The sequence below is a fragment of the Polypterus senegalus genome, chromosome 1 (assembly GCF_016835505.1).
Source record: "Polypterus senegalus isolate Bchr_013 chromosome 1, ASM1683550v1, whole genome shotgun sequence".
NCBI classification, from domain to species: Eukaryota; Metazoa; Chordata; class Cladistia; order Polypteriformes; family Polypteridae; genus Polypterus; species Polypterus senegalus.
The window spans coordinates 181,780,813-181,803,110 of record NC_053154.1 but is presented as its reverse complement, the minus strand read 5'-3'; the positions used below and the strand labels follow the sequence as shown (position 1 = coordinate 181,803,110).

Here is a 22,298-nt window from a genome sequence, read left to right as displayed (position 1 = left end):
GGGTTCCAGGCCATTCTACCCAACATAAATGACATCAATCAGTCCTCATTGTATTCAGCGTTCTCATGGAAGGTATTGATGTATTATAAAATGGACCTGCCAGGTATGCAGTAACCTTCATCTGGATGCACCACTTTCCCAAGGACTTTAACCATTCTGTTAGCTTAGGCTTTGGAGAGGATTTTATAATTGGCACATTGGAGAGACATTGGCCGCCACTTCTTAATAAGACATACATCTCCATACCTTGACAGAAGTATGATTACTGCTCTTCTACAGCTTTGAGTTAACATTTTAGTAATTGGCAATAATGGATACAATGAGGTTATCAGAAATAAACTTGATGCATTAGGATTAAAAGTTAAGACGGAAGTAAAAAACTTACGGGTAACTGTTGACTGTAATCTGAATTTTAAATCGCATATTCATCAGACCACTAGGACAACATTTTTTCACTTAAGAAACATAGCAAAAGTTAGACCTCTTATATCATTGAAAGATGCTGAGAAATTAATTCACGCTTTTGTTTTCAGTAGACTAGATTTCTGTAACGCACTCCTCTCAGGACTAACCAAAAATGACATAAATCACTTGCAACGAGTGCAGAATGCAGCTGCTAGAATCCTAACTAGGAAAAGAAAATCCGAGCACATCTCTCCAGTTTTGATGTCACTACACTGGTTACCTGTATCATTCAGGATTGACTTTAAAATTCTGCTTATGGTTAATAAAGCCTTAAATAATCTTGCTCCATCTTATATATCTTAATGTCTGACACCTTATATTCCAAATCGTAACCTTAGATCCTCAAAAGAGTGTCTCCTTAGAATTCCAAAAGCTAAACTTAAAAGAAGTGGTGAGGCGGCCTTCTGCTGCACCTAAAATCTGGAATAGCCTGCCAATAGGAATTCGCCAGGCTAATACAGTGGAGCACTTTAAAAAACTGCTTAAAACACATTACTTTAACATGGCCTTCTCATAACTTCACTTTAACTTAATCCTGATACTCTGTATGTTCAATTCATCATAATAACTATTCATAGTGGCTCTAAAATCCGTACTGACCCCTACTACCACCCCTACTTCTGTTTCTTTTTCCAGTTCCTTTATGGTGGCGGCCTGTGCCACCACCACCTACTCAAAGCATCATGATGCACCAACATTGATGGACTGAAAGCCAGAAGTCTACGTGACCATCATCATCAAGTCCTTCCATGAGAACCCTAAATACAAAGAGGACTGTTTCATTTATGTTAGGTAGATTGCCCAGAGGGGACTGGGCAGTCTAATGGTCTGGAATCCCTGCAGAATTTTTTTTTTTTTTCTCCAGCCGTCTGGAGGGTTTTTTTTTGTTTGTTTTTTTCTGTCCACCCTGGCCATCAGACCTTACTTATTCTATGTTAATGTTGACTTATTTTATTTTATTATTGTGTCTTGTTTCTTCTATTCTTCATTTTGTGAAGCACTTTGAGCTACATTTTTTTGTATGAAAATGTGCTATATAAATAAATGTTGTTGTTGTTGTAACATACCAATTTTGAAGCTGTGCCTGAATACTTCCAACAAGCCCAGACCAATGACATCCAAGAACTCCTTATAAAATTCAACTGGAATGCCATCAATACCTGTGATCTTCCGTTTGTTCAGCTCAGTCAGTGCAGATCTACTAGGGTCACTTCACTGTTCAGATCTAAAGCATCTGTTTTGGAAACTTATGGTAAGTCCTGCAGAAAGTCTCCAATACCACCATCTTTCTCCATAGCAAACAACTTTTCATAAAATTCATGGACCACCTATCTTTTCTCACCATTTCTCTGCCATTTGGCTTTTGCATTGTGTTATTTTACTCAAGCCCCAAGAAGTTGGTACATTCATCTAACTGCTGAAAATGAGCCTTTACTAAAGCCCCCTGAGCTCTTGTCTCCAGCAGGTGAGCCAGTCCCTTTTTTTATAGTTTTTAGACAAGGGGTGCCCGCACCTTTTCGGCTTGCAAGCTACTTTTAAAATGACCTACCTACATTAAAAATGTATATATATATATATATATATATATATATATATATATATATATATATATATATATATATATGCTGAGTATACTTTATATGTATAATATGCTGGCATACCTTGCATAACTGCATGGATCCTTATGGAACAATACAATTCAATATACTTATGGTCACTATTTTACTCTGATGCCTTGCACTGAATGGAGTCAGCCAGGGTTGCATTGTCCAGACCGATTGGCTCGAGTAAAGCAAAGTCTTAAAACTGTTTGTCAAAGTCTAACACACAGTTTTCAATCTGCTCTGTGTCGTAAACACTGTCAAATTGCGTCTCCAGCTCTGGTGAGAGGTTCCGGAAGTTTCCCAAATCAAGGCTCTGCAGCTTTGAGGAAAGATGTTGCATTTTTCATTTGAAAGCATTAACAGAGCTGATCATATTGACCACTGTTTTGTCTTTTCCTTGTAGCTCTAAATTAAGCTCATTCAACATGTTGGTCAGATCGGTTAAAAATGTCTAGCAAAAAGTCTAGCAGGCACTGATCGTCATTAGGTTGCTTGTTTTCTTCATGTTTAATGGCAAGGAGAAACTCCTTTATCTCTGGACAGAGGTCTTAAAATCTCTGCAAGTAGTTCTCCCTACTACATCATCTCACGTCAGTGTGTAGCAAGAGGTCAGAGTAGTTGCAGTTAGTCTCCTCCAGATGTGCACAGAACAGTCGTCTTTGAAGAGAACTTGCTCGCATAGAACAGGTGATTTTCATTGCCACATCCATTATCTCTTTCATGTTTATCATTTTTGCAAATAATGCTTGTTGGGTTATTATGCAGTGGTAATTAAGGAAGTCGGGTAAAGCAATGTCCTCCCTGCACTTGGCAAAAAATCCATTCACACTGCCCACCATTGCGGGTACATAGTCCATGGTGATTGACATCAATTGACATACTGAGAGCTGGGTTTTCTTCATAAAGTTGAAAGACTTAAAAATGTCCTCTCCCCGCATGTATTCTTTCATGGGCAGTATTGTTAACAGCTCCTCTTTAGCAATCATATCTGTAAACACCATCCGAATAAAATTGCACAACTGGACTGTATCACTTGTGTTCATAGACTTGTCTAGTTGCAGTGAGAAACACTCGCAGTCCCCAATGTCCTTCCAAATCTGCTGTGTCAAATCATTGGCCATTACTTCACAGCGCCATATAGCTGTACTTCTTGATAGCTGAAGAGCTTTGATTGCAGATAATATTTCTGTTTTGTTTTTAAAATCCCAAAATAAGGAGTCAGCTACCTCAACAAAGGCCTGTTTTATCATCTGTCCATCTTGGAAGGACTTTTTGTGCTTAATGATGGAGTGAATCACCCAGAACAAACCTTTAGTGGCTGCCTTTGCGTTTGAATTCTGCTGTCTGATTAACCGTGATTTTAGTTCCCTCGCCTTTCTCTTTCTCAGCTCAGTTTTTGCAGGGAAGTCAGTGTCATTGTTTTTCTGAACAGTTTGAAAGTTCCTCTCCACGTTTCCCTTTGGAATTGCAATGTACAAAAGTTGCAAGTTGACCATTCTCTATCAGTGTTTGATTTTTAATTGTGTGGCTTTCTAATGTTGCAGTTCCTGAGTATAATAATTTGGAGACATTCTTGTATACTGCTGACACAAGGACTGAATGTCATTTTTTCAGCCTCCCACCACTGTTGTATGCTGGTGAACTCCTTCATAATCCTTTAACCTCCCCAGAAATTAATAAATAAATCTTTACAATTCTTGTCTTTAAGGGGGAGTGTGTTAAAATGTCATTATGGACTACAGGGTTTCTATGTGTTAAAAAGAAGTAACAAAACACCAGACTGTAATTAGAGAAGCCTGTCAGTACACTCTTAAAAATAAACATCCCACAGTTATTTTTCAGACTGATGCCATAGTGGAACCATTTTGGATTTTCAAAAAAAAAAAAAAACATCCATATAAAGGTTCCAGAAAGAGACTTAATTTATATAGATCTGCAGGAGGTTCCTTACAGGAAATACCCATGTTTAGTTGGTATCAGATTTATGAAATACTAATGGGTCATAATTTTTAAAGAACTGCATATAATAATATAGGCTTAGTCTAGGTTTTCTTAATTGGTTAATGTCCTGCTAGGTTAACTAACATACATTAAAGCTTTCAGTTTTTTTCCTACATATTTCTCAAAACACAGAGAACCAACTTCATATACAAAGAAACCCTCCCATATCGAAATGGTGCTTTTTCAAGCAAAAGTTCAACAAGAAACCTCACATCACAATAAAGAACCATAAAGTGCAATTAAAGAACACTCAAACAAAACTTTCAAGAGAGTGTAACAAAACAAACTAACCTAAAAGGTGCTTAAAAGTATAAAATTGTTTCCATTCATCCTCCCCCATGTGTACTGCCTACAGGCCACATTTTTTATCCTCCACATATCTTCTAGCCCAGACTCTCTTATTAGGTTGCCTAAAGTCTGTACTGAGCAAGGGTGTGGCTCCAGTCTTTTATTCCTATACAGTTGAGTGTCAAGTGTACAGATTAAACCTCCCTGTAGTACCAATACCTCCTTGGGATCATACTGGGATAAAGTGACTACTAATGTTTTGAAAAAGTGAAGATTTTTCTTTCCCTCATTTGGGGCATACACATTAAGACAAGTGACAACTCTGCTGTCAAGCTTCACCTTCACTTTAAGTAATCTCCATCTTACAGTTTCATCAATGCTGTAAACTTCAGCTTGAAAACCCCTGAGAAATAAAATGGCCAATCCAGCATTGATGTTTGTCCCATTGCTAAACAAATGTCCCTCTTCTAGTCTCTGGTCCACTCCCACTGATTTCTCTTGTCAGCCTGAGTCTCCTGCACAAAGGTGATTGAAACCTAAGAGCCACAGTTTCTTTTCAGGATTTCTGCTTCTGTTAATATTTAGGCTCCCTACATGCAAGCTCTCCATATTAACGAATGCATAAATATGCTCATTATAAAACATAGAGACCACCACCAAGCCAGCAGAGAGAATTTATCCATCATGATTTATTTAAGTTAGACGGTTTCCTCAGTTTACTTGTTATGTTCTTTATCCACATGAGCTCTTTTGTTTGAAACAGTACAGAGGTTACCAATGTCTTCAGTTGTGGTCTCACTGCCCTTGGTGTTTTCCTTATCTCCAGAAGGCAATTCATCTCCCTGATCTCCAGGCTTTGTTTTATTCTTATTCCCCTGATCTCTAGACTGTTTTATTCCCATTCCTGTCACCCCCACACCTGGTTAACTATTTCCTCAACCTCTGCCCTTACCTTCGACTCTGTACTTCCTCCCCTTGTTTTTCTCCAACCTCATAATCATTTCTCCCATTTTCTTGTATTCTCTCAGAACAGTTTTTAACTAAATGTGTTTCTCACCCACAACCAAAACATTTAATTTAGTTGGAAGTGACAAAATTCACATAGTCCACTCTAAATTCATCACCACATTTAAAATCTTCATCCATTTTACCTAAAACCATATAAAATTGTATTCTAAAAGACAATATATGTTTTAAATCAGGTGATCTACATCCTAGCAGAATAAAAAGGATTTCTGAAATTGTTCATGACGCTCCATTTCTCTTTCTATAGATTCATTTTGTAAAAACGGTGGCTTATTTGAAATTGTTGCTGTATGGGTAGGGACAGCCGATCCAGACACCTATGCAAAGGAGGCATTGACCACAACCTTCTCAATAACTAACAAGACTAAATCTACCCAGCTCAGGAAAATCACAACCAACCCGCTCATTCATGAAGCCAATTTGATATCCTCACAGCCAACAACCTAACCGACCAGCAACACCCGATCTCCAACAAGATAAACTTCTCTGATATACAGTAAATTAAATCCCATGGCAGTGACTAAAATACTGAAGGTGTGCGGCAATATCAGCTGCCATGGCCCAAAACGAAAAACGAACAATAATCACCCCAGATAGAAAATAGAAAAAAGAGAAGAAAAAAATAACAAGAAAAGTTCAACTTATTCACCACACAAAGTCCACCACTCACACTAGAAACATCCACCCAGCTTACAAAGTGATAGTGAAAACGGAAGAAAACAAAGCAGAGATATAGATACTATAGATAGACACGTGGATGTCAATGTATATGTTCCCAGGGGGAAATTTATCATTTTACAAAAGCTCAATAAATAAATCAATAAAGAGCATGAAAAAGAGTAAAACGCACTCCCCGACACCACAATGATTGAAAAAAAGGAAGCTAAAAAGAAAGAAAACTTCTGACTGGGCTAAATATAAAAAGAACAGTCACAGTAAGATATTTTAAAGATGTATTCCCATCATTATAAAGTAGCCCCAGCCAATTGCAGGGCAGAAACACAGTTGCACCAGGGCCAATTAATTAATTAAGTACTATGATATTTGAATGCTGTGCTCTATAATATTTATGCACTTAACACTAGCATCATCAAGGCAGACAAAAGATGTAGGTACAACATAACCAGTAGAAACTTAAGAGCATGCACAAGATGTGCACAAACCCAGAAAAGCAGAGACAGATGAAAATGACAAATCATCACGTGTGGAGCTCCCTCAGTTAATGTTTAATATAACTGTGTGTGGGCTTATCTATGTCCGTGTCATTCACAGTGAACAAACTTGGCACTTGTGATTTTGTGACTCTGCTTGATGCCTCCTTCACAGCTAATAATAGCCCAAGCCCTGATATTACCACTTTTAGCTGACTCTGTCTCCAATCACCATGTGGATGTCTACTGCTATAATAATGAATTGAGATGCAGAGTATTTTTCAATCTTTTCTGTAATAAAAGTTGCAGAAGCAATTTTATGCAGTTTCTAAAATTCATTCATAATTCTTGAAAAAATTATCAGTGTTTTTTTTTTTGTAATTATCAACAACCTTCAGTCATGTGAGAAGATACTTCACACAAAATATTTTTTCTTTTTTTACATTTACATTTTGTAGTTCAATGTGCTTAAAATTAAAAAAAAAAAAGAAATCCAAATTGTGCATGTGGGAAAATTAAGTACACCTCTACATGTATCACTACCTCAAATACTTAAAATTAGCAAAAGTGGCACCAGATCAGGTTTAAATGAGTTGAATATCATTAAATTGGATTTTGGAGGAATCTGTCTGATTTATACCTCAGACATTTAGCTTGTTTTGCTCTTTATTGTCGAAATGTATGTTGTCTAGATCTAAAGATCTCTCTGAGAACATCAGAAAGAACGTTAATAGACACCTATGCATATGGGAACAGAATTAAAAAGATCTCCAACCAAATTGAAATCAACTCTTCCAACTTCCAGTATATCATCAACAAATGGAAAATATTTCAAGCATTTGCCAACTTGTCCAGGTCCAGACATGCCAGGAAGTTCAACCCAATAGCAGAATGCAAGATGCTGAAAGAAGTGTCTTAAGAATCTCAGAATTTTATCACAGTGGATCTTGCCACTTTTGATGCAATTAGAAAACCTTCACTGTCCAGAAAGACCATCAGGGCAATGACCAGGATTTCTAGAACAATGTGATGTGGACAGATGAGTCAAAGTTAAGAGGTACTGTATTTGGCCACAGTACCAAAAGACATGTTTGACGAATACAGCATTTGACCAGAAGAGCCTGATACCAACAGAAATGTATAGTGGTGGAAATATTACAGTTTGGGACAGCTTTGCCGCATCAGGACCTGAGCAGCTGACCATTGTAGAATTCACTATGAATTTTTTAATGTACCTTGAGGATAATGAAGCTTAACCAATAGTGAACTTTATAACATGACAATGACCCTAAACATAACCAGTAAATCCACCACAGAATAACTGCTCAAAAAGAAATGCGTAGTTCTGGAAAGGCAAGGTCAAAGCCTAGACCTGAATTCATCAAGGTGCCTTGGGGGATTTAAAATGGGCTGTGCATGCAAGACACCCCTCAAACATCACACAGCTGAACGATTTATGCATGGAAGAATGGGAAAAACCTTTCTCTTTGTTAATGTCAGACATTGATAGACAGATTTAGGAAATGGTTACTTAAGATTTTTTCTGCCAGAGGGGGCAATACTAGCTACTGTATTAGAGCCAAGGGTATACATACTTTTTCCAAAGACTGAAATGGCAAAAAAACTGTTTATTTTTCATTGAATAAGATATTGCAAATTCAGTTTTTTTTTAAATTACATTACTTTTAACTGTATTCCTAGGTTATTGTACTGTGTTAGCCATTGTGAATGTAGTGAGAAGTCAAGCAAAATGACAACTTTTCTTGGCTAACTAAAAAGATTACAATATGCAAGCTTTTGAGGCAACTCAGGCCCCTTCTTCAGGCAAGATGTAATCAATGATTAATTCTAAGTAAAAAGTAAAGTATAATATAAAATATAAGAATCATTTTTAAAGTCAAAGAGCATTTTTTTTCTCCTAAGAAATCATTATTGGATTGGCAGTCTAATATGTTGAGCACAACCCCCTGAGGTGTACCTAAAGTGACAGCTCTGTTCTGTTTTAATGTTAGGAGACATACAAGAAGAGTTATTTAAGGCAGGATGGAACTTTTTATCATATACAGTAGATTGATTAATAGCATATTCACGTTAGTCATTTCTTTAAAACCCTTTTGCGAAAAAGAATAACCTTTATCTGAGATTGATTTCATTAACCTAGTGTATACATTTTGGTTAGATCAAACACTAGTCACTGATTAATTTTCATGCAAGGATCCATAAGTATGCATTTGATTCATGCAATAAACATGTTAAGCCCTGCCTAAGCAGTCCTTGAATATTCTGGATAATAAACACATCTTTTAGTAAAAAATAGATGATCTGTACAAATTATTGGAGCATTGAAAGGAAAGGTGAAAACCTATCAATACAGCTTTGTAGTGGCCAGTGGGACACACACAATAAAAAATAAACTTTCTAGAGATAATGGAGTCAAACAGTGGCTTTATTTTCAGAAGTCTAGAAAATATGCATAAGAATAAGCTGATATCAGGATTCTGTATGTGCAATTTTAAAACAGTCTTTGAAAATTAATTTACTCTTACCATCAGTATTTTCAGGTATGGTTGTTTGCTTTACAAATGCAACATCTCCTGCTCCTTCAGCCAAACATCTAGAAAGAAAAGACAAGTTAAAACAAATTTATGGCAATGTTAGTGTATTCAGTATAATTTGTTAAATGTGGCACAGTAGCATAATCAAGACAGGAATTAAACACCACTGTCTAGAATGTATACTAGAGTTATCCTAGATATACAGTATGCTCTCAAGAAGTTTGACATTGCCCCACCATGGACTGTTACCTTGCCATGGTGGTAGAGCTTGTGTACCTCATAGATGCTCAGAGGTACGTCATCTGGAGCTTTAGCTTTAGTTTTAGTTTTGGACTGCGAGGTCATACAAAGAACTGCTATAATGACACTCTTGGTAGTATAAGCTGGAAATCAATGTATCCTTATCTGGAAAAGTGTTCATGGGACCAAGGAGCCAAGCCTGAGGACTGCATTCTCTGAAGAGCACCTGGTAGTCACACAATCCACATAACTTGGCCAGGCTAAACCCAACATCATATTATGGAGTTGTATTATGGGTTCACAACCATAATACAACCAAAGTTGAGGATCAGGTGCAACGCCAGTTTAGTAGTAGGTACAGGCAAGAAGTCCCTGGCAATGGAGAACTAGCTTTGGAAACTTGGAACATTATCTATCTGATTGGGAAGGAACCTGTGCTGGTGCAGAAGGTAAAAAATTACCAGGTAGATATAGTTGATATGACTTTTATACATAGTAGGGGCCCTGGACCAAACGAGTTGTTATTGCTTTTCAGTGCTAGTCATGGATCTCCTGTAACAAATACAATGTCTGAACACAAGGAGGCTCATAAGTACGGTAAAAGTGCACTTTGGGCACTTTCATATGACTAGAAGCCATATGTTTTCGACACCCACTGAAGAAAGGGGCAGAGCTGTCAACTGATCACCAACTGGGAATGAGTTGGACTTAAAATGTGGGATGTAGGCTACATCTCACAGCAGCAACCCAAGGACCTGTTGGTGGGCACAAAAGATAAGGAAAACTGTCAGGCTCCTGGGAGATGCTCTCTATGCGATCTCCTGGGTCAATTGAGAGGTAATGACAGGCTACAAGTATAGCTGAAGGATAACTGAAACAGCAATTCACTTTACCTTTACCATATTTTATCTAATGAATTAATAAGTGAACACATTCTGAATCCGTACACAGAAAAGAATGCAATAAAATAATAAATCAAATTGGAGTGGCAAAAGAAATGTCAACCTCAGTTTTCAAAAAGGAAGAACTGGGGGTGTGATGCAGTTATAGGATTTCTACATAGGTCACAACCCAACTGAAAAATCTTATGCCAGGGGGTTGGGGAGGACACACTGCCTGCTCAAAAGAAGAATCTTGGATCCAGTAGACATTAGATGACCTCTGCATAAATTATTGACATCATATGAAACTGTTCTAGTACTATATAGAGCTGTTTTGTTAATATAATAAATGTTGTTGTAAATATAAAAGCTGTGTTCACTATATTTCAACACTCTTTCATACACTTTCAACTGGCTGTACACATTATCCAAAACTAAAATGAATTGAATTTAACTGTTAAATTGCTTTTCTGCTTCAAACAACTGCTTAGTCTAACAAGAAGCACCTACCTAAAAGCTCCAGAGTATCCATAATATATTTCAGACCCACTTGCAGAACATTTATTCTCTGGATCAAGTCCACTTCCACGACAAAGAGAGCAAAGGTTTGAGTTTTTGTCTGCACCAGGAGCACAACTCTTAGTGAAGTAATTCACTGATAAGAAAAAAAGGAAAAGTCAAAAACCACAAATAAGTAATGATGTATCTCCACTGTAAGGAATATTTACCTATATTCTCTGGATCAAGTACAGTTCCACTGCCAAGAGAGCAAAGGTTCGAGTTTTTTACATTTTTGATCTTTTTACACTTAAATAAGTACTAAATGCTTTCCTGTTCCAGTTAGAATGTTTTGTGCACTGCTGCCTTGTTTTATTTTTGTTGTGGGATCTGGTTTTTGTTGTGTTTGTTGTAGGATCTTTCTTCGTGTTCCTGATTGGGACCTTCTGAGCCTACTTTTTTCTCCTGAACATTTTGGATACCTACAATTGTTTGGAGATCTACCTGCAGTTGTTCCATTGCCTTCGTTAAGATCTCATTTGTTCCAGCATTACTCTTCCAGGTGCTAATCACTGTGGGACAACACCAGCCCCTCTAAGGCCAGTGCACAGCCAGTTTACTTGCTTTCAACCTATTCCTTCTTCTCAGCTAGCTGATATACTCCTTCATATGAAACCCTCCAATTATCTGCTAGATATCTTACCCTCACACCTATTTTAAGATATTTTCAGAGCTTTTAGTCCAATTGTTTGGGATATTATTAACAACTGTCTAAAATCTTGTATAATTCCAGATATTTTGTAACATGAAATTGTTCAGTCTTTGCTGAAGAAGCTTAAACTTGATCCTACAGCTCTTTCAAACTGAGGGCCTATTGCTAAGCTTGTATTTCAGTCCAAAATTAATGTGTGTGATGTGTTTTAAAAAACTTTATAGTACTGAATCGGCTTTGCTGAAAGTGAAAAATCATATTCTATTAACTTTGGACTCTGGCTCTTCTGCAATTTTAGTTTTACTGGATTTCAGTGCGGCATTTGACACACTGGACCATGGGGTTCTGTTAAAACAGCTTGAGGAAGAAGTAGGCATTTAACGCTGTCCATTGAAATGGGTCGAGTCCTACCTTAAAGGTAGATCTTTGTCTGTTAACATAAATGGGAATTTCTCTCAGCTAGCTCCTCTTACTCAAAGTGTCCCACAAGGTTCTATCCTGGCTCCCCTTCAATTTTCCTATTTATCTGCTCCCCTTGAGGGCCATCTTTTACAAACATGTTGCATATCATTTTTATGCTGATGATATGCAGCTGTACCTCAAAGTTAGTCCTGACATCACTTCATCTGTAAAAAAGCTGTTGAAATGCTTTGAGGATATTAAATATTGGATGGCACAAAATTTTTTACAATTAAATGAAAATAAAACAAAGGTCATTATTTTTGGTCTTACCACATCTGCAGTTAAAATCAGCACTCAGTTTAGGCTCATTGGCACCAATGATTCATAATGATGTCAGAAGCCTAGGTATTATCTTCAAGTCATCACTGTTTTGAAAAGCAAATCTCCATGGTAGTCAAGTCCAGTTTTTACCAAATGAGGGAAATTTCTAAACTAAAATCCTGTCTATCAAAGAAGGACTTGGAAACAGTCATTCATGCCTTTATTACATCTTGCCTAGATTATTGTAGTTCCTTATATGTGGGTCTCCCAAAATCTGGTCTGTCTCGCCTTCAGCTGTTTCAAAACGCTGCAGCTAGATTCTTATCTTAGATTCTCTACACTGGCTACTGGTGAGGTGTCACATTGATTTTAAAATCTTCTTTGTTTTTAAAGCCGTGTATGGTCTTGCTCCAAAATATATATGTGATCTCCTTCACCCTTATGTGGCACCAAGAACACTGAGGACATCTGGACAACTTCTCCTTGTAGTTGCAAGATCTCAGCTGAAGTCTACAGGAGACCGAGTTTTCTCAGTTGTTGCTCCTAGGCTTTGGAATGACTTGCCTTTTTTACATCAGGTCATCATCGAGGTTTTTAAAAGTTGGCTTAAGACCTACTTGTTTTTTTTCCGCTTTTTTTACTATGTATAATGGGATTATAGTGGATGTTATAATTGGTTGTTTTATTAATCTGCTTGTGCATGATTTTTTGCATTGTGTTTACTTTAAAGCTTCTTTATACAGCACTTTGGTGAAACCTCTGATGTTTTAAATGTGCTTTTATAAGTAAATAATCAAATCTTTTTGTTTGCACCAGGAGCATAACTCTTACTGCAATAATTCACAGATATGCTAACTGAATGGTGCACTAAGAACATCTAGTCATGTACTATCTCCTTTAGGATATTGCATGATGTCATATCATAGGCCTTCTGCAAGTCTGTAATAAAAGATATTAATACCCTCACGCAGTGCTTCACATACAACAGGATAAAGAAATGGTCCAGTCTTCAATGATCAGAGTGCAATCTGCAATGGCCCCTTGTGGATTTTTGGTTCAACTATTGGCTGGAGTCTTTTTTTCAATGATGAGGCAATGACACCTTTACTAGGGAGACTGAGGAATATAATTCCTTCATAATTTAGATACACCCTCTTGATATGGAAATTGGATGGATTAATACACATGTTAATGAACTATTGATTTCCAATATTGCAATTCATTTTTATGGTATGATTTTATAAATATGGAATTTAACCATAATAACTGAAAAAACAGAAACATACTGGTTAATTATTAATTTCATATGATTAAAAGTTCTTAGAAAATGATTACTCACTAAATGAACAGTCACCAACATCCTTGGCAATGATTCCCATAGGAATATTCCATCCAGCAGTTCTACCGAAAGCAGTATGGCATGATTTTTTGCCTTTCAGAGTCTCCCAGGTTAGACCACTGTCCTTTCTAACAACTGCAACAGCATAGTAAGAACCTGGAGAGATACATATGTAATGAGTTAATTTTAGTCTTCTCAGAATGAATTAAGCTGCATCAGCATATTGGAAAGAAATCTAACATATAATGCTGAATTTAGAAGTGAGGCAAACCAATACAAATTAGAAAAGGTATTTTCGAGACTTTGGTCTCGTCCGATGCGAGAGATGGACGTCTGAAGTGGAGCTCCGCTAGCAGTGGTGCTATTTTTCATATTATTTGCTTATTATTCTGAGATATCCTGTATTTATTCAACCCGAGATGGACCGCTACAGTATATGTAAACACATATAAACATGGCCAACAAGAAGGGGGGTCCGAAAGAATCGAAGACTAAAGCTACATCCAAGCTGCGATCAGCAAGCCCTAGTTCGAGATACGGCCTCTCAGAGACAGACCTGGATCAGATGGGCGAAAGTACAGACTCCTCGGGACCACGGTCCGCTACATCGTCGCCGGCTGAGAGCGAAAAGGGGAGCGAAGGTGCGATCGTGAGTGCAGATGTGGATAGCTCGCCGATTGGAGAGGATTACCTGAAACTGGAAAAGGCCGGGAGGTCCGCGGCTTCAGTTACGCAATTACGCGGGACTGGAGCAGCGGGGCACCAGCTTCAGCAGAGTCTGCTGCTTCATCTACGGCACAAGAAGGCACATTTCAGCTATCTGAACTGAAAGTGTTGCTCGCTGAGCTCAGGCAAGATATAAAGAAAAGCGAGAAGGCTAATGAGAAAGCAACGGCAAAGGCACATGAGAGACTGAAACAGGAATTAAAACAGGAAATCCAACAGGCAAATGAAAGGCTGCGCCAAGAGGTACAACTTGAACTTCGACAGGTGCTGGGTAAAATCGAAGAGCGCATTGAGAAAAACTCAGTTAAACTGAGCACGCTTGCTGATCGATTGGAGCATCTTAGTGAGACATTCACGAATCGGATCGAAATAGCCGAACATCTAGCTGCCTGTGCCGAGGAAAGAGCAGTAAATGTCAGTTCGGAATGTAAAAACTCGGAGAAAAACTTGGAGACAGACTGGCTGCTTTAGAAGATGGGAATAGAAGGTATAATGTCAGAATTGAAGGCCTGCCGGAGAATCGAGAAAGTTTAAACCCGGTGAAATTCGCAACTGAACTTTTTCTAAAATAATCGGGGCGACTTTAAAGCAGAATCTGAGATAGCAGCGGCTTACGCGCACGCTGATCAAACACCGTCAGACCCCGACCAAGATCTTTTATAGTCGTTTTGAACGATTATCATTTAAGTTAGAGGTGATGGAACTCCTCAGGAAAAAAAGGAAGATATTATATATGAAGATTGCCACATTCGCGTCTTCCCTGACTTCTCTCCAGCAACAGCTATCAAACGCCGCCTTCTATAATATTAAACAGCGGCTACGGCAAGCCAATGTCAAATACGGCCTCCTGTATCCGCAAAACTGAAAGTGGAATGGCAGGGTCATTTCTATGTCTTCGCTAGCAAGGAGGAGGCAGAAAATGAGTTAAGAAAGCTGATCCCGGACTATTCTGATACATAATTGTGAGTCATGGCGGTAAATGATAAAGCTAGGATTAATAATCTACTGTCTGATCTATTTGTTTTAAAATACGGGTTTTTATCAGCATATATTCTCATATTCTTATATTATTATTACTTACTTATTACTTATCATTACTTAGTATTACTAGGGCTAAATGTTTATGTTTTATTGTGCTTAATTACGTTTTCCTCCTCTTTTTTTCTTTTCTAATTATTTCATGTGTACCCTAAATGAGACTGTTCAATATCATACCCTTGGTTTGCTGTTATTGCTATTACTGCATTAAGACTTGTTATGCTTGTTTTGGACACATCTTTAACACCATCACCTGGGTTTATTATCTGGGGATATCATCTTAATGCACTAAAATTGATGAAGATTATATGTATATGTGTATGTGTATATATATGTATATATGTATGTATATATATATATATATATTAAGTGCAAAATTCTTTTCTTTTTTTTTTCTTTTTCTTTTTCCTCTTTTAAAGACTATATTGGTAACAGATATCTCTATCTTTTAACCTTAAAGCGCCACTGCATGGGGGCTTGATGTGCTTTGGACGTGCTCTGTCTCTGGGTATGTCAGAGGACTGGGACTGCATGAAGTGGGTTTTAGCCTCACCTGGGGAGGCAAAAAGGGAGGGTGGGGGTTAAGGGGAAGAGAAAGAGAGCAGGCTTGATCTATATCTAATCTATCATCTCAATCTTTATAATTATAACTATCAACGTAATAATAAGCTGCATGGCAACAACTCTTGGGGGAATAGGAAATTAAGACCTAAACTATTTCACTTCCAGTTAAGACTATAATATGACACCAAAAACTCAGAATCAGTGTCTCCATGATGGGACAGTTAACTTCGTAAGCTGGAATGTTAAAGGCCTGAATCACGAATTAAAGAGAAAGAAAGTACTTTCTCACCTAACAGGTCTAAATGCTAAAATAGTATTTTTACAGGAAACCCACTTACTAAGTAAGGATCAGTTCCGCTGCAAAAGACTGGACTGGCCAAATGTTCCATTCTAGTTTTACAAAGAAAACTAGAGGGGTGGGAATTCTCATACATAGAACAGTACCATTTGTAGCATCAGATGTAGTATTGGATCCTGAAGGGAGATATGTGATGGTCATGGGAGACTTATCTAACTGTAAAATGATTTTGATAAATGTTTATGCACCTAATGTTGATGATAAGGAATTTATACAAAATTTATTTGCATCCATTCCCAATCTGAACACTCATAAACTTATAATGGCTGGGGACTTTAATTGTGTTCTAAATCCACTTTTAGATAAGACTTCCTCCACAGGGGAACGCAACTAACACCGCAAAGATAATTACAAAGTTTATAACTGATCACAACTTATCAGATCCCTGGAGGTTTTAAACCCAAATTCAAGAACATATTCTTTCTACTCACCAGTACATCATTGCTACTCAAGGATTGATTACTTCTTTATAGATAATAACTTCTTGCCTAAGATTAAATCTTGTAAATACGATGCTATTGTTATTTCAGACCATGCTCCGATGATCTTGGAGCTGAAATTACTAAGCCCCATACACTCACCCGCAGATGGCGTCTCAATCCGCTTCTATTAGCTGACGAGAATTGTACTGAATTTATATCCAAACAAATTGAATTCTTTCTAGAGACAAATACATCCCCTGAGATCTCTGCAGGAATACTCTGGGAAACTCTTAAGGCCTTCTTAAGAGGACAGATTATCTCATATCTTTCCCACAGAAATAAATCCGAAGAAAGTAGCAGAGATAAAAGCGAAATTACTAAAATAGATGAAGAACATGCCAGACTACCAAGCGAGACTCTACATAAGAGGAGGCAGGCTCTACATTCAGAATTAAACCTCTTGACAACTAAAGAAACCGAACAACTAATTTACAAATCCAGACATCATTATTATGAACATGGAGAGAAAGCTAATAAGCTTTTAGCGCAACAAATTCACAAGCAAGATATGCATAACGCAATCTCGTAATTACTAACACGAATGGAGATAAAATCATCGAACACAAAAATATAATGTACACTTTTAGAGACTACTATAAATCCCTATATACTACTGAGTTTAAAGAAGACAATATACAATCTAATGCATTTCTGGATAAATTACAGATACCACAAATTGACGCTATTAGTGTGGAGGAGCTCGATAAACCTCTGTCATTATCAGAATTACTGGATGCTATAAAGTCACTCCAAGGTGGAAAAGCAGCAGGCCCTGATGGCTACCCTGCAGAGTTTTACAAGAAATTCTCCGCTCAGCTAGCTCCCTCCTATTAGCAACATTTACAGAAGCCAGAGATAACCAATCTCTTCCACAAACCTTTCGCCAAGCACTAATCACTGTCTTTCCAAAACAAAATAAGGACTTATTACAATGTGCATCATACAGACCAATTTCACTTCTGAATAACGACGTTAAAATACTCTCTAAAATCATAGCTAGAAGGATGGAGAAAGTGCTCCCTCAGTAATATCACAAGACCAAACTGGATTTATTAGGGGCCGACACTTATCTTCAAATCTTCGACGCCTGTTTAATGTAATATACTCACCAACTAAATCAAACACCCCAGAAATATTATTATCATTGGATGCAGAAAAGCATTCGACATGATTGAATGGAAATACCTTTTACTATTTTGGAGAAGTTTGGGTTTGGCCCGAACATTTGTGCATGGATTAAATTACTGTATACTAACCCAGAAGCTTCAGTTTGCATCAATAACATTTGCTCAGACTACTTTAAACTAGAACGTGGCACAAGACAAGGATGCCCTTTGTCACCACTGCTGTTTGCAATTGCCATTGAACCACTGGCAATACATTGTCGAAATACTGATCAGATAAAGGGGATTAGCAGAGAAGGACTGGAACAGAAAATCTCATTATATGCAGATGACATGGTACTGTATATATCGGACCCAGAAAATTCTGTGCCTGCAGTCTTAGCAGCACTCACAGAATTTCAAAAGCTCTCTGGTCTCAGAATTAATCTGAATAAAAGTGTACTCTTTCCGTGAATTCGCAAGCATATAATATTAGATTAGACACCCTTCCTTTTATCATTGCAGAACAGTTTAAATACCTCGGGTAAACATCACAAGTAAACATAAAGCTCTTTATCAACAAAATTTCGTCGTCTGTATGGAAAAAATTAAACAAGACTTGCATAGATGGTCAACCCTTCATCTCACACTAGCTGGAAGAATTAACACTGTTAAGATGAATATTCTTCCTAAGCTCCTTTTTATTTCAAAACATACCAATATACATTAATAAATCGTTTTTAAGCAATTAGATTCAACAATAACCTCATTTATTTGGAATTCTAAACATCCACGCATCAAAAGAGCGACCTACAAAGACAAAAGGCAGAAGGCGGCATGGCTCTACCTAACTTCCAGTTTTATTACTGGGGCAAATATACAGTCGATAAGAACCTGGACACAAATAGAAGAACATACACAGGCATGGACCGCAATAGAAGTAAAATCCTGCAGTACTTCTTTGTATTCCTTGCTTTGTGCTCCAATAAACACACGTTATCGGCAATACACTAATAACCCAATTGTGCTCCACTCACTTAGAATCTGGAACCAATGTAGAAAGCATTTTAAGACGGAGAAGCTTCTTTCTGTGGCACCCTGCAAAAGAACCACCTCTTTCAACCCTCACAAACATATGCAGTTTTAATATCTGGAAAAATTTGGAATTAACTTGCTTAGAGATCTTTATATAGACAACGTCTTTGCATCCTATGAACAATTACATTCCAAATTTAACATTCCAGCTACAAATTTCTTTCACTATCTTCAAATCAGGAACTTTGTTAAACAGAACCTTCCAGATTTTCCTCATCTTGCACCCTCATCCACGCTGGAAAAATTATTGCTCAATTTCAAGGAGTTAGACTCCATCTCTACAATATATAAAATCCTTTTACAATCCCTTCCTTTCAAAGATCCAAGAGGACACTGGGAAAATGACCTCTCAATTAATATATCAGAAAAGGAGTGGAAAGTAGCAATGCAGAGAATTCACTCAAGCTCCATATGCAAAGCATACAATTATACAACTCAAAATTATATATCGAGCACATCTGTCTCGACTAAAACTCTCAAAATGTTTCCAGGGCATGATCCAACCTGTGAACGCTGCAAAAGCCCCAGCCTCACTAGGTCACATGTTCTGGGCCTGCTCCAAATTAACATTATTCTGGACAAAAATTTTTAATTACCTCTCAGACAGTCTTGGACTCACAATCCCTCCTAACCCATTAACAGCTGTGTTTGGGGTTCTTCCAGAGGGTCTTAAAGTGGAGAAAGACAAACAAATTGTGATTGCATTCACTACACTGTTGGCACGCAGACTTGTTCTGATAAACTGGAAGAACCCAAACTCTCCTCTTTTAAGTCAGTGGGAAACTGATGTGTTATATTATTTAAAATTGGAAAAATCAAATACTCAGTTAGAGGATCTGTGCAGACTTTTTCAAAACATGGCAGGATCTAATCAGTAATATTTTGAAATAAGTTTATAAAGCACAGAGAATTTGTTGATTTAGGTATTTTTAAAAGCCTTAAATTTTACACCGTTTGGCTTGCTCTCTCTCTCAAGGGTGGGGATCGATCTGTTCTTAGCATAATTCTTTTTTTTTTTTTGTAAAACTTGATTGCTATGTATTGATTGTAATAAAATTAATAAAATAAAAAAAAAAAAAAAAAAAAAGGTATTCCAGCAGATCATTTGTCAGACCAATTCCTTAGCATTTTAATACTGTATCTAACACTTGATCTGTCCATCTGTCCTGTCTGAGACTGAGATTGGTGACTGAGGTGTTCTGATATGCTGATGTCATCCTTGTTAATTAATGGAAGAGGGAGTGCTTGGAGTTGTGTGTTCTGATGTGTCAGATGTAATTAAAAGATATGTTGCTCCTAAAAACTCTGTTTTTCAGTTGCTGTTGCAGAACCATGAAGGAATTTCTAAAGCTTTTTTCCACATTAGAAGGGATTTTTTGCAATTTTTTTCCCCGCAGAAGAGCAAAAGCAGTTTAGTGTTTTGGGAAGCATTTGGAAAAATTACTTGTACTTACTCTTTTAATTTGAATTCAAACTAGTTTCGGTGAGGTGGGGCAGTAAGCAGTAGCCTTCTGGCAAGTCTGTGTTGTGTGTGTGTTGTGGTGACGAATAGTTAGTCAAGGCATATTGTTGGGGTGACAAACAGTTAGTCAAGGTATATAAAGACAGGCAGGCAGGCAAGCAGGCAGAGAGAGAGAGAGAGATAGATATAGTCTTAATACACACCAGAATGAATACAAATAAAGAAAATTAAAAAGAAAGAAAACATCTGACTTGGCTGTCACAGTCACAGTGAGGCATTATGCAGGCATATTGCTGTTGGTGTAAGGGATCCCCAGTGGCATTTCTTGACACACTTATGCCGATTAATTCTTTGGCTGAAAGTAATTAGCATTAATGTGTCAGAGTGAGGATGTGCTGCATTGATCATAATGGCACACGGAGCTTGTCCTTTTAATTAGCTTTTTGATTTGGTGGACCTCTACTAAATTGATGTTACCAGCCCAGCACACCACATCATAGAAAACTGCACTTGCCATCACAGAGTTGTAGAAGATGCGAAGAATATAATTTCCCACATTAAAGGAACTCAGTCTCTTAGGAAAAAAGAGCCTACTCTGTGCTTTCTTAAATAGTCTCTGTGTTCTAAGACCAATCCAAAATGTCATTAATGTGAACCCCCAAGTACATGCAGGAAAGGACCACCTCTACATTCACTTCTTGAATAGTGACCAGACATAGAAGCTCTTTAGTAGAGCAAAAAGTCAATAACCATTCCTTGGTTTTACTGACGCCTAATTGGAGACAATTCTCTTTGAACCAAGAAACAAAGTTTTCCATATGACTCATATATTCTGTCAATACATTCAATCAGTACATATTTATCTTAGAATTTCTACAAGTGACATGATCTTGCGTATTTGTAGTTGAAGGTATATATAGTGAAGAAAAAAGGACACAAGACTGTTCCTTGTAGTGCACCAGTTTTGCTTACATCCGTATCAGCGACACAGTCCTTAAGTCTCACAAACAGTGGTCTGCCTGCCAGATAGACATCATAGGCTCATGTCTCTGAGTTTAACAGGGATGGCTGGATGGAAGGCACTGGGAAAATCAAAAAAATATAATCCTCATAATCCTCACAGTGCTGCCAGCTTTGTCTACGTGACAATAAGCCTTGTGGAGCAGATAGATAATTGCATCCTCCAATGAAACTATTGTCCAATAGGCAAACTGCAGTGGCCCAGGTGGTCTACCGCAAGAGGTGTAACATAATCCAGGTCTTCATGATGTGAGAAATAAGTGCTACTGGTCTGTAGTCATTAGGTGAACAGGCAACAGCCTCTTTAGGAATGGGAATAATGTAGATTGTTTTCACAGGAGCAGCACTTTCTGAAGCCTTAAGGACAGACTGAACAGGTGACAGAGGACACCACAAAGTTGGTCAGCACTAGCCTTAAAACATGAGGACTGACTATCTGGTCCCACAGCTTTTCATGTATGTAGCTTCCTCAGTTGTCTCTTTACTTGGTCTTCAGTTATGAATAGCCCACACTACTGATGATCAGAGGTGCACTTGTCACTGGCCGATCCAATTGATCTAGTAAGAGATGTTGATGTAGTGGGGATGATGGAGGAAACTAGTCATTGGAAGAAGGTAGTAGTGGGAGGGAAAATCTTTTAAAAAAACGGGTTCAGGGTATTAGCTTTGTCCATGTCCCCTTCTAGCACCTGAGCCCCAGATTATTTTGAGTCCAGTAATCATACCCAGTCCATTCCAGACATCATTAATGTTATTCTGAGAAAGTCTGTTTTCTATTTTAGCTTTGTAAGCTTCCTTTCCTTCACTCAGCTTTTTCTTTAGCACACTCTGTACATTCTTCAGAGCCTATTCTCACCTGATTTGATCATAGTCATTCAAAAATGTGCTATTTTTAAACTCAAAGCATATCTTGATAAAGTATTTTGATGTATGATCAGGAAATGAAGTCATAAATGAAAAAAAATAG

At 37.6% G+C, this 22,298-nt stretch overlaps 1 protein-coding gene across 1 annotated transcript in view; it reads right to left on the bottom strand.

Annotated features, from left to right (window-relative positions):
• tfa (transferrin-a) overlaps nucleotides 1-22,298 on the bottom strand; it is an 84,147-nt gene that overhangs the window by 11,159 nt on the left and 50,690 nt on the right. The window contains exons 12-14 of the mRNA XM_039764143.1: nucleotides 13,484-13,639; nucleotides 10,722-10,866; nucleotides 9,082-9,149 (exon numbers count right to left, since the gene is read on the bottom strand). Of these exons, the coding sequence (XP_039620077.1) occupies nucleotides 9,082-9,149; nucleotides 10,722-10,866; nucleotides 13,484-13,639 (369 nt within the window). The remainder of the gene's footprint in view (nucleotides 1-9,081; nucleotides 9,150-10,721; nucleotides 10,867-13,483; nucleotides 13,640-22,298) is intronic.